This window comes from Mytilinidion resinicola (assembly GCF_010093595.1).
Source record: "Mytilinidion resinicola strain CBS 304.34 unplaced genomic scaffold BDZ99scaffold_3, whole genome shotgun sequence".
Taxonomy (NCBI): Eukaryota; Fungi; Ascomycota; class Dothideomycetes; order Mytilinidiales; family Mytilinidiaceae; genus Mytilinidion; species Mytilinidion resinicola.
Genome location: NW_022985439.1, coordinates 1,473,233 through 1,485,308, shown reverse-complemented (window position 1 = coordinate 1,485,308; position 12,076 = coordinate 1,473,233). Strand labels below are relative to the sequence as shown.

The following is a 12,076-nucleotide window of genomic DNA, read 5'->3' as shown; positions in this document are numbered from 1 at the left end:
CACTGCTACGGTGGAGCGACGAGAGTAGGCGTGTCTCATAAAAAGGGACCCCTGTCGATCGTTGCGTGTTGGGTGCTGTGATGGTGAGTGGGAAGAGGGAGGTGACGGTGCGTACTGGGCCTGTGAAGCCGTGGTGGATAGGTATCCTGTGGGGAATGCGAGCCTCAGCCCCAGGTAAGATCGGACAGAGTATCTCCGAGGCGTCCTGTTCAAGTCTCCTACAGCATTTCTCATGCACCGACTAGGAAGACGGTATGGTGCTACTTTCTCACTGAGGGGCACTCTGTAAGAACTACGCAGGAGCTGTTGGAGCTCTTGTTCTGGATTTCCATCTTGGTCAAAGGAACTAACACGACCCGTCGGGTCGTATGTGTGCGGTTAGTGTGTGGTTATCACTGATTCAGTGTGATGCAGTACTAGCATCGTTGACAGAAAGCATTACAAAGTCCTATTCATAGAACCTTCTATCCGATTAACATCCGAGGACCCATCTCTCATTCTGTCACCTGTTTGGTATAGCTCTTTCAATTGATAATGTCTATTTGTTAATTTCAAAGTACATCTAAAGCCAACTAACTACCAACAAGACGTTTCGGAGTAAGCTAATGCACAATAACCTCCGCCGGCTTCGCAACCAACCAGTGACTCCTAAACATGTTCTCCGGATCATACTTCTGTTTCAACTCCAACAATCTCGCCGTGTTCTTCCCAAACATCTCCGCTGCATCGTTGTCCAACTCAGCGTAATTCGCATATTGCCCCACTCCCTGGCCCTGCTTCCTCTTCTTCCACACCCCCGCATCCTCGCTCGCCTTCTTCAACAGCGCCTTGCTAAATGCCCTCACCTCCCCGTCCAACGCCTCGTCATACCACTTAAAGCACGTCGCGACGTTGTAGTACTCCCCCCGATTCGCAAACGAGGTGGCGTCGTTCGCCACCTCAATGATCTTCTTGAACGGCACCCCCTCGAAGAGCATTATACTCTCCCCCATATCCTCATGAGCACTAATAAACGCCATAAAGTCGTCCCTAATCTTCTCAACCAACCCGGGCTCAAGCGGCAGCGTGAAATTCCCACCCCCAAACAACTTCCTCCCACCAAACCCCTGCCCCTCGTTCAAAACCCCATTAAGCTCCTCATACGGCATACTCCTCGTCATGTCCGCCACCGGGCCTAGTTCAAACAACGGCTTAAAGAACTCCCTCCCCGCCTCTTCCGTCCCATTATAGAACACCGCCACCACCACCACCACCACCACCGGCACGCCCCGCGGCGGCGGCGCCGAAAACCCAAACAACAGCGTGCTGATCCCCATCATTGCCCTCGTGGAACCAATTCGCAAACTGCACCACCCCGCCCAGCTTCTCCCCGGGGAAAACGAAGCATACCGCCAAACACAGGCGCCCGGCTGCGGATGCGCGCGAAATACAAACTGCGTCACGACGCCGAAGTTCTGCCCCGCGCCCCGCACCGCCCAGAACAGGTCCGCGTTCTCGCGCGCCGACGCCGTCGCGTAGGACCCGTCGGCGAGCACCATCTGCACGGCGAGCAGGTTGTCGATGGTGAGGCCGTGCCGGCCTGAGAGGTGCCCGTAGCCGCCGACGCCCGTGTGGTTGAAGGTGCCGCCGACGGTCGCGAGCCCGTAGGCGGCGGCGGCGCCGTCGACGTCGGCCCAGGTGGTGCCGCCGCCGGCGGTGATGGTACGGGCGGCGGGGTCGACGGTGACGGCGCGTAGTTGGGAGAGGTCGAGGACGAAGCCCGAGGAGGTCGCGGAGGCGCCTGAGGTGGAGTGGCCGCCGCCGCGGATGACGAAGGGGGTGGAGTGGGTGCGGGCGAAGGCGAGGATGGTTTGGATGTCTGGGATGGAGACGGGGTGGATGGTTGCATCCTGTGCGGGGGGTGTGAGTATCGTGGGGAAGGGAGGGGGCGGGGAGGTATGTTTGAGAGTGGGATTGTGGTAGAGGGCTTGAGTTGAATTGTGAGAAATAGGATAGATTAGGTGGATGGAGTAGCTTACAGCCCTCTTCTCGCACGTGTCGCTCCATCGTTTGATACTTTCTTCGTAGCCTAGCGTTCCAGGCGTCAGAATCTCAGCTTTCGAGCCAGCGGCTTGGAGCTCTGCGGCCAGTTCGGCGTAGATGTCTCAGGTTGTGCTGCCCATGGTTGAGGTAGATAGTCCACGGTTGGGTTGACTGTATTTTTGCAATGAAACCTCGGATATCAACGGGGGGGAATTGAACAGACAATAGGAACCCAATTGATCTAAAGCCAAGTCTCAGCTTTTTCCAGGCACACCACGGATTTGGAAGTACTTATTATTTGCGATAGTTAGGACTGAGAGGCGTTGGCGTGGAACTTCTGGCGGTGTTGTTTTTGGAAAGCTTCCAAGAGCTGCTTTGTGGTTGCGTTGGTTGAAGGTCTAAGTAAAGATGGAAGATGCCCTTTATCTATATGATACGAACAGAAGATCCGCAATGTCCGTTTCTCGCCCGATAAATCAAGCAAGGGCGTTGTGCTGGGATTAGTCTGTTTAGTAATATAACTGGTTGACAGTGGTTGGTAACTGCTCGGACTTAGTTTCAGCGGTGCCAGCAGAAAGCACGAAAGTAGAGGCATACCAACGTATATGGGAGGATATGGGGTTGAAAGGCGAGTATTGGGGAGGCCTGGGAGGGCTAACGATTTCAAGTTCGGACGACGTGTGTACTAGCCTGCGTGACTAGGACTTCATTGATATTGACGTCGATGGTTCCAAATATGTGTATATTTGCAATGGCACCTGCTCGTCAGACGGGGGTATTACGAACACGGAGTATTTTAGGTTAAAAAGTTATTTGCAACTGTTGTTGGTAATTGGGAGCGATTACTAGGTTTGGTGGAGATTCTTCGAGCTTCGTTTATTAGCGTGGACTGATAGTAGTGCTGACGGCCACGTAAAAACTGTCTCATAGCCTCAAATTGTAGCACAGCCGTTTACTATGTAGGAAGAACTACTAGGATTAGACTGTGGCGGTGCAAGTAGCTATCAGCCACTTTGAAGCATCGCGAGCATGCGATCACTTGGATCAACCTTCTTTCCCCCAGCGTCGGTTCTGCCGTATAATCTGTCTTCTCGGTGTCTCTGTAGAGTTTTTGAGGTATTCCGAAAGTGCACATAAAGGTACCGTAGGTCACCTTCTCCTGCAAGTTCGGTAGTATTTGTTGGGAGGATTGCGAGATTCGTCCACAATAGGAGCCTCTTTGGCTGTGCCATCGCCCCTCCACTTCGTCGTTGGTAGAGTGTAAACTGTGCTTGAAGTGAAATTTGAGGTATCAGGTTGGTAGAGCCGAGTCGTCGTCAAGTTGAGGCGCTTCTCCCGTCGCATCTTGGGCCTTGCTCTTGAACGCTACGTAGCAATCTTGTCAGTCAAAATACTACGAAAACCAGAAGAACGCCTTACGCTGCCGGCACATAGGGCACTTCTCCTGTGAGCTCTCCTGCCGAAGCCATGAAAATATACAGTGCTGCCAAATGTGTAAGCAGTGCACCACAGAAGCAGGCGTAAGTCGACTGACCATGTGGAAAGAGTGGTTGCATTCCCCGAGAACTAAGATCGGTTAGTAGATAGCTTTAGATCATATGGGACAGACGTACGCAGTGGACATTCGTCGCCAGGAAACTTGCACTTGGAACAGGTGCTGTCGTATGGATTTCGGCAGATTCCACAGACATCGTCGTCGGGCATGTCCCAGCGCCACGCAGCCACTGCGTTCCACTGCTTGATGACGACTTTCATGATTTTGGGTGTTGTAGAAGGAGTGAGGGGCAGAAGAGTGAGAAAAAAGACTGGACGACTTGGAGTTGATATTGGTGAAAGCGCGCAAGGAACGCGACTGTGACCGCGTCAAGCTTTGCCGGAGATGTCGGCAAAAGTTGCCCCGTTGTAGCGACTACCAGAACTTCATTTAGACGTCGCTCTGCCATCATCCATCTTGAATTCACTCAGCTGTCATTTCCTCTACACAGTACATGATACACACAAATCAGTCATCAGTCATCAAGTTATCAGAAGATAGTGAAGAAGTTCCTAACCTAGCTAGGATGAGTACTAAAAACCCAAAATAAGCAAAGAGAACGAGCTTGCTTAAGCCCATGAAAATCCAAAGCTCCGTCGCTCCAAGCGTTCATGCCCAATTTAGACGCTCGACCGTATATCCAAAGCAGATGTGTTATGCCTTGCAAGATTCATCCCAGCAAGAAGACCGCATAGCGTTCATTGCCCGTGATTGCCAACCCTCCAGCCATGAGTCCAATCGCATAAGCACCTCAACCTTCAATCTCTCCTATCACTCACTCTGAGTCGGCGGATCATCGATCTCAAGAAGTTCACGCTTAAGCCTCTTGATCGCACGACCCGCATTACCGAAGTCATCCCCAGTCATTCCTCCAAACATTTGGCCGACATCAGCCACTGCTGCTCGAAGCTTGCCGTACTTCCGGTTGACCTTGATGTAGGTATCGGATATGTTCTTGCACTTCGTCTGAGTAGCATCGAGCTGTTTTGCGGTCTCCACCGATGAGGTCTGCATCTCGTCGTACTTCCTCTTCAAGCTGCTCCCCTCCACCGTTTCCTCCATGAGGACCTTGTATTTGGCGAAGAGGTCTTCGTACTTCTGCTTAAAATCTGGCTTGACCAAAGAGTCTTCGGGGTCGCTCTCAGAGCTGGAGTCATCGGCATCTCCACGTCTCTCCCTGAGCTTCTTGATCTGTGCTTTCAAGTCGACCACTTCGTTGCGGTGGGTCCGTTTGTCGGCATTTTGTTGGTCCCTCAAAGCATCCAGCATCGTCTTCGCAGCATCCCGCTCAATCTTCATGCTGTCGCGTTCTTTCTTGACAGCCTCTCGTTCCTCGCGGATAGCGTCTCGTTCCTGCTGGAGCTGCTTCTGCGCGTCTCCCGGTTCACTATCGCAGGGTGGAGTCGGCAACTTGGCGCTCTTTAGCTCTTCCATCTTGGACTCGAGCTCTTCCAATTGCCCATTCAGCTTTGCAATGGTGGAGTTGGCTCTCTCGAGATGATTCGAGATTCGTTCTCGAGCTTGCTTTTCCTTCTCGGCACGTTCCTGGGCAATGTCGTGGGCCTTGTACATCTTATTCAGATCGGTCCTCGCAATATCGCGTTCCACCTCGAGGATCACGCGTTTAGCCTCCGCTTGCTTTACTTCCTCCTTCGCTTCCTCCTTCAGCGCATCTCGTTCTTTGCAGACTGAGTCATAGTCGTCCTTCCACACCTGGCTCTGCTGTTTCCAGGCCTCCTCTTGATCGAGATGCCCTCGAACGAGGCCCTTCAACTCTTGCTCTTTCGCAACCAACACCCGCTCAAGGGTAGCTTTCTCTTCTCGAGTTTTGGCTTGCTTCGCATCGTGTTGGGCATCGTTCTTCGTTCTTTCTGACAGGAGCTTGGAGATTGCTCTCTCTTGGTCCGCAAGGTTCCTGTTAAGAGTCTCGTTCTGCTTCTTGAGATCTTTGATTTCCGCTTTAAGCACCTTGTAGACACTATCAGATGCCCTGGACATAGCCGTGCGGCTGGAAGGACCCTCGTCGCCATTGAGGGTAGCCTGACGTTTAGTGTTGGGCTCGGTGACAAGGTCCCTCTGTTGTGACGCAGAGCTCGAGGGGTTGACCACTGAGCCCGCATCCACGTCATAGACTTCAGGTCCGTTGGAGGGGATCCTAGAGAAGGACCAACCTGGATCTGGAATCGTCATGTTTTCGGTTGATGCTGGCGAACTGGCTCGCGAGATGGCTGAGGATGATGCTGGAGCAATTTGCTTGCCCTTCGTGTTTTCTTTCTCCTTCTCCGCTTCTGCTGCTAGTCGTGCAGCTGTCTCCCTTTCCAGTTCGGCAGCAAGTTCGGCAGCTTTTTCTCTCTCTTCTTCAGCAGCTAGCTGCGCAGCCTTCTCCCTCTCTGCCTTCGCAGCAGCTTCTGCAGCCTTCCTCTCCTCTTTCTCAATCAACCGCTGAGCCTCCCTATACTCCTTATCAAGCCTTGCCAGGCGTGCCCTCTCCCTCGCTTGCTTCGCCTTCTCAGCCCTGGCAGCCTCTTCCTCTTTCGCCTTCTTCAGCAGCTCGGCCTCTTTCGCCTTGGCCTTCTTGATCAGTTCAGCTTCTTTTTGTTTGGCTCTCTTCTCCCGCTCGCGCTCTTTCTCTCGCTCCTTTTGCGCGCGCTCGCGGTAAGTCAGCTTTTTCCAAGGCTTCGGCTTTGCGTCACTTGGCTTTGATGACGACGGCGGAATCTGACCCTTCCTCGTGTTAGCCGACGGGGGCTTATCGTAGTCCGGCTTCGCCATCTGGGATTAATATTAATACATGGGAAGGAAGAAAGCGTACAAGTAAGGTGGGCCCACCTTCGATGCAAGTGCAAGACTGCGCGAAGATGGAAAAGGACGATGCTGGACTAGCGCAAGCAAGCAAGCGGAAGAAGTGACTGGGGCTGGCTTGAGAGGGTAGCTTGGTTAGCAGCACGTGGGCAAAGATTGCCTGATTTGTGGAGTGAGGGAGTGGGGGAGTGAGAGTCGTAGAAGTAGAGGTTCTGAGAGGTGTTAGATGAGTCTTGGAGACCTTCGATGTGAAGTGAGATGGAGCAGTTTCGCAGCTCGTCCAGCTTGGTTGAGCAAATGATAAGGGTGATAGTGCAGGAAGAGCCGGACTGGGAATGGGTAAAGAAAGGAAGATGTCTGTGATAGCGCTTCAGGTGAGGTTATGAGGAAGAGTTGGCAAGAAGCGTACTAGCCGACGGAGATGTTTACGTGAAGGGGCCAACAAATGGAAGGAGAGCTTACGAGGGAAATCAGTAGCAAGGTATTGCTGCTCGATGGGCGTGAGAGAGCAGGATATGGAGGGTTGTTGGAAGAAGGGCCTTGAAGAGATTGGTGGAGTAGTAGGATGGTGGTGGAAGGGTGGAGGAAGGATGAAGGAAGAGTCGAGGTGAGTAGACGAGGTTAAATAGAGGCGCAAGCGTCGCTGAGAGAGCGGTATTGGGGGCAGTAGGCCATTCAAGGTTCTTTGAGAGGTGGCAGTGGGGAGCGTAAACTAGTACGATATGGAGCCGCGTAGGTATATATACAAAAAACTTGACTGTGACAGCAGTGCATATATGCTATACCTATGCAACGGAAATCTCGTAGTACGATCTAAGCTTCTGCATGCTCTTTCGCAGCTGCGAGGCTTCTCTGCTATAGCAAAATGGTCAGAGTAGGCATCAAGAGCGTGTTTGATATGCAGTTCGAAGTATACGACATGACCCTAATATCTAATGCACACAGCCCTTACCGCCCACACATTTGTGAACAACTCTGTCGACTCTACTCCAGATATCTCCATGCTTTTCAGACATCGTACCGATACGCTTCAGAGTCTCCCATAACGTAGTGATGCTTCAATACTCATGCGATAGATTTTCGTCGCTTCCATAAACACTGACGAATGGCCTCAGTTTGACGTTGATTGGAATCTTTGACTTTCGATCTACGGACCTGGGATTGGACCTAGAAGTAGGCTCTGTAGTACCTAAGCTGGTTTACAAGCATGAAGGGGCTTATAAATGGCTGTGGGGTTGAAATGTGCGGATACTTGAAGTCGTTTGGTAGCTATCACGTGATCACGAGGCTGGAACGGACTTCTAAGTTTAAGAACGTTATTTGGGCTGAATTCGGAACACTTCTGATGAAATAGCTACGCCGTGGACTGTCGACAGCAGTATATCGGGGCTCTCATACCAGTATTGCATGCGTTGCGATTTGTAGGTAGGTATGTATGTATGTATGTATGTACAGTACAAACACGATCAACTAGACACAGAAACCATCACTTATTAGGAAATCTGCAAAGGCCATATTGAGTACCTCAAACGTAGGATATGATATCTTCTACCACCTAAGCAATACCAAAATCTCTTTTGCGAGCCCTCGAACGCCCTGCTCTCCCTTGCGAACGAAGAAACGCCAGCCAACCCAATCTGTACCCAGACACCAACGAACATTCTGATACAAAGAAAAACGCCTGTACGACCGACTCCTACGCTAGATAAACCCTGTAGTAGTACAAGTTGCGCACTAGGCTATCGTCAGTTACTCAACTGGTCCCCGTTAAGATCGTCCACACTGCCGCGGCGATCCTTCTCTCGCTCAAGCTGTAGCCGTAACTCTTCTTTCTCTGCACTGCTTTCCTCTAGCCTTTTCCTTGCCCCGCTGCGATCTAATAGCCGTGCTTCCCGCTCAGCCTTCAGCCGCCTTTCGAGTTCCTTCAGTCGGTGGATCCATCGCTGCTCACTTGGCTGTAGAGGCGCGCTCACGGGTGGGTACTGAGGCTCCTGCTGCTGGAGAACTTCGACCGCGCTCGTGGAGTGGTGTCGGAGAAGAGATGCCGCCACGCTCGCGCGGGCAGAGCTGCGTCCGCTGCCTGACGGCGAACGCTGAGACTGAGAATCGCCCTGTGGTTGCGCCTGTCGATTGAGTTGCAGCTCAGCCTTCAACATCTTGTTTTCGTTTTTTAGTTTCGTCACCTCGATGCCATTTGTCTCGAGCAGCCCGCCTCTTACCGTGGATGGACGGCCAATACTTTGCCGTTGTGCGATGGCGATCTTGTCGAGCTGGTCCATCCGCTTCATGCGAATGTCGAGCGTGTGCTCGAGTGTCTGGTAGTCCTTCCACAAGTCCTTCTCGATCCCGCGGATACGCTGACGGAAGTTGCCGACAATGCTCTCCACAGTCTTGACAGCTAGGATGATATTCTTGCTGAAGCCAGGGAGGTTGCGCGCGATGATCTCAAGCGACGGTAGTTCACCGGCAACAAGGCTGTTGCTGCGAGCCCATTCCACCCCGCAAAGAGTCGAGAGGCGATTCCAGAGCGCAAGCAGCAGGTTGTTGCGCTCAAGAAGCTGGTCTTTATATTGACGTTCCATGGTCGAATTCTTGTGGCGCTCTTGATTCCGCGCGGTTTCGAGCTCAAGCACTCGGGTTTCATGCTGCTGAATCGTACGTGAGACGGTTTGATGGCCTCTTTTCGCATTGTCGAATTGCGTTTGGTCTTGTCGTCGCGCTTGGCGCTCCTGGTTGAGTAGTTCGGATAGCCTCAGACTTTCCAACCCAGTGCTCTCCAATAACGCGTCACGATTCCGCAGAAGCCTGTCCTTTTCTGCGAGATCATTCTTCGTGCTTTCAAGCTCCTGGATTGTAGAGTCAAGGTCCCGCTGCAGTTTAGTAATGTCCTGAACGATGGTGATTAATATATATCGGGGTGAGAGTGCAATTATGTTGGGTACCTTTAGGAGGCTGGACCTGGTGCCGTCAAGGTTACCGAGGGCTTCACGAAGGTTACTCTCAAGCTCGTCTAGCCGTTGCTTCCAGGTGGTTGCTTCAACTTCCTTGAGAGAGAGGTTCTTTCGCAGTCTCCTCACCTCGTCCTTTGCCTTTGAAGTTTGCAGATTCAAGTCTGTGAGCACCTTCTGCAATTCCTCCTTCTCTTGGCTATCTAGAATTTCGCGTTGCCGCCTCTCTTCCGCCAGACGTTCTTCGAGGTCCCGGAATCTCTCCTTCTCGTCTTGAATGGTCGTGGTTGCGGTGTTGAGTGCAGATTCAAGTTCACCAATCTTAATCTTATCGCCTTCTTGTTCTTCTCGGAGGAACGAGATCTCGCCTTGGCACGACTCGAGTTGGATCTCAAGTCTCTCAATCTTTGAGTTGGCATCGCGAAGCCGCTTGTCAAGACTTTCGAGTTCAGAATTCGCGTCGTCAAGCTCTTGCTCGAGATGCTGGATTTTCCGTAAGTTTGCCTCGCGGTCATCCTCGAGCTGAACCAAACTCTCGCTGACGTTCTTCATCTCTTGCTGTAGAGCGGTGAAGTCTTCATTCTGGTTTTCTATTTCAGTGATGAGTCGGTTCCGTTCTTGTTCTTTTTGCTCAATCTCATCCTCGAGTCTCTCGATAGTGCTGATCGCTTCCTCCCTCAATCTCTCACACTCCTGCTCTTTGTCTTGGAAGGCCTCTAGAGCTTCGTCACGTTCTGCTTGCAAAGCTTGCAGATCCTCCGTTTGCAATTCGATATCTTTCTTCAGCTCATCCATCTCTTTCTCCGCTTCTTCAAGTATGTTGAGATGTTGATTTAGCTCCCTCTCAAGATCTTGATTGACTAGTTTTGTTTGCGAGACTTCATCTCGAAGTGCTGCACATTTACTCTCGTAGTCGTCCCGCTCAGCATCACTCAATTGCGTTACTCGAGTGTCCCTGCTAGCTCTTGAAGTTGATCGCTGATGAGCGCGAGATATCGATCTTTCGAAAATGCTGTCCCCGGCAACAGATCTGACACCATCACCACGACGTGCAGTGAGCTTCAAGTCCTCAATCTCTTGCTGTAGTCGTTCACGCTCACGATTTCGAGATGTGAGCATTGAGGTCTGGGCTCCGAGATCTCGTCGTAGTTCTGAATTCTCGTTGCGAAGCTGGTCAACAAGGGTGCTACTTGTGCCACTGGTCCCCCCTGGCTGATCATTGGTACCGTCTGATCCTGAGTGTGAGCGAGTAGTATAGGACGTAAGGTTGCGTTTGCTGACGCTGTAGATGTTTTTGACGTTATGATGGGTCGCGGCTGGCTGGTATTGCTCTTTGAGTCGCCGAACTTCTTCCCGCAGCTTGTCTGCTTCGGTCTCAGCCTGTTCGCGACGGGCTTTCTCGTCCTCAAGGTCTTCTTTCCAGATTCCCATCGCTTCATTAATGCCCGCTGATGGCTCCGACACGTTTCTTTCACCCATAGATTTGATGTATTCTGCCATGCGCCTCTTTTCGACCTCCTTGGCCAAGTTATCTTCGCGTAGTTGCTCTACTACGGTCTCCGTGGTCTCGAGTCGCTCTCTCAGCCAAGAGATCTCTTCCTCTAAATCCGCCTGCCTCGAATCTTGGTCACTCTTGTCTTCTTCGGAGCCGCTGGTCGTCTCTCGCGCCGCTGCCAATCCATCCTCTTGAGCTTTCAGCTTCCGTTCTAATTCTCGAATTTTACGTCGCATAGACTGGCTCTCTTTCTTTTCATTGGCAAGATCTGTTTGCAGCTGTACGTTCTTGGAGATCATTTCTTTGACCCCTTCATCGGATCGATTCTGGAGCGCCTGGTCAAGAAAGTGAATTTTCAGTTTGAGGTCAAAATTCTCCTTGCTAAGCTTGTCGATTTTGCTGTTTTGCTCCTTGAGAGTAAGGTTGTGCTTGCTTCGGCTGTGGAACTGCATGGCTGAACTCTGCCTCTTATCGAGAGAGCGGAGATGTTTCTCTCGGTATTCCCTGGCAATAGTGTCCGGCACACGTATATCCTGAACGTGCCTGGCAATGACGGTATCGCTTGGTGCACTCGGCTTGACGCTGGGGGCTCTTGGTGTAGCCGGAGGCGTTGTTGACGTCGGTCTTTCTTCGTCAAGTCGTCCAAGATTTTTATCTGTCTGTAAGCCTGCTAGAACCGAAGTGCTGCTGATGCTTCGTGTGCGATCCCAGGAGGGGTTGGAGTCGCTGTAGCCTGACACCGACGAAGCAATGCTCCCTAAGCTAGGAAGTCGCGACAAGCCAAAGCTAGGGCGATTTTGACTTGAAGTTGGCACTGCTCCTCCACTCTGCAGCGCATAGTCTGCGCCTAAAGTGACTTCGCTGTTCCCTTCCCCAGACAAGTCTGACCGATTCGTAAATGAGGAAAGGGAGGACCTCTGGCTAGCCTGTCGATTCTGGAGAAAGCTTGGGCGTTTGTTTACACGATCACCATTTGAGGACGCTGTGGACATAGGCACAGTAATGTTTTCAATGCTCATATCCTGAAGCTCCGCTGGCAGAGATGAGCCGTCCTCATACGGTGAGAAGTCGGGCGCCTTGACGGTCGATGCGCTGGAGGTCGGTCGCTGTGATTCAAGAGAGTCTTGATCCCCGGGCTCTTTATTGTGTGCCGCTAAATCTGCGCCGCTTTCCCCCTCGACAAATTCCTTGGTGAATGTAGGATTCGACGCTACGCGGGACATGCTGCGCTGTGCTGCTGCCGCAGCCGGGGACGACGGCAGAGGCTCCGAAGTT

The 12,076-nt window shown here is 52.0% G+C and overlaps 2 protein-coding genes across 2 annotated transcripts; both read right to left on the bottom strand.

Moving 5' to 3' along the window:
* Window positions 1-602: 602 nt before the first annotated feature.
* BDZ99DRAFT_485516 (FAD binding oxidoreductase) lies at window positions 603-3,559 on the bottom strand (the record flags this gene model as incomplete). Its single annotated transcript, XM_033722719.1, has 3 exons — window positions 603-1,889; window positions 2,019-2,117; window positions 3,557-3,559. The coding sequence occupies 3 exons, from the start codon at window positions 3,557-3,559 to the stop codon at window positions 603-605; spliced, it is 1,389 nt and encodes a 462-aa protein (XP_033581974.1).
* A 762-nt stretch (window positions 3,560-4,321) lies between these two features.
* BDZ99DRAFT_549458 (uncharacterized protein) lies at window positions 4,322-6,328 on the bottom strand (the record flags this gene model as incomplete). The annotated part of the gene is made up of 1 exon (XM_033726955.1): window positions 4,322-6,328. One exon carries the CDS (start codon window positions 6,326-6,328, stop codon window positions 4,328-4,330), a length of 2,001 nt encoding a protein of 666 aa, XP_033581973.1. The 3' UTR covers window positions 4,322-4,327.
* Window positions 6,329-12,076: the final 5,748 nt, after the last annotated feature.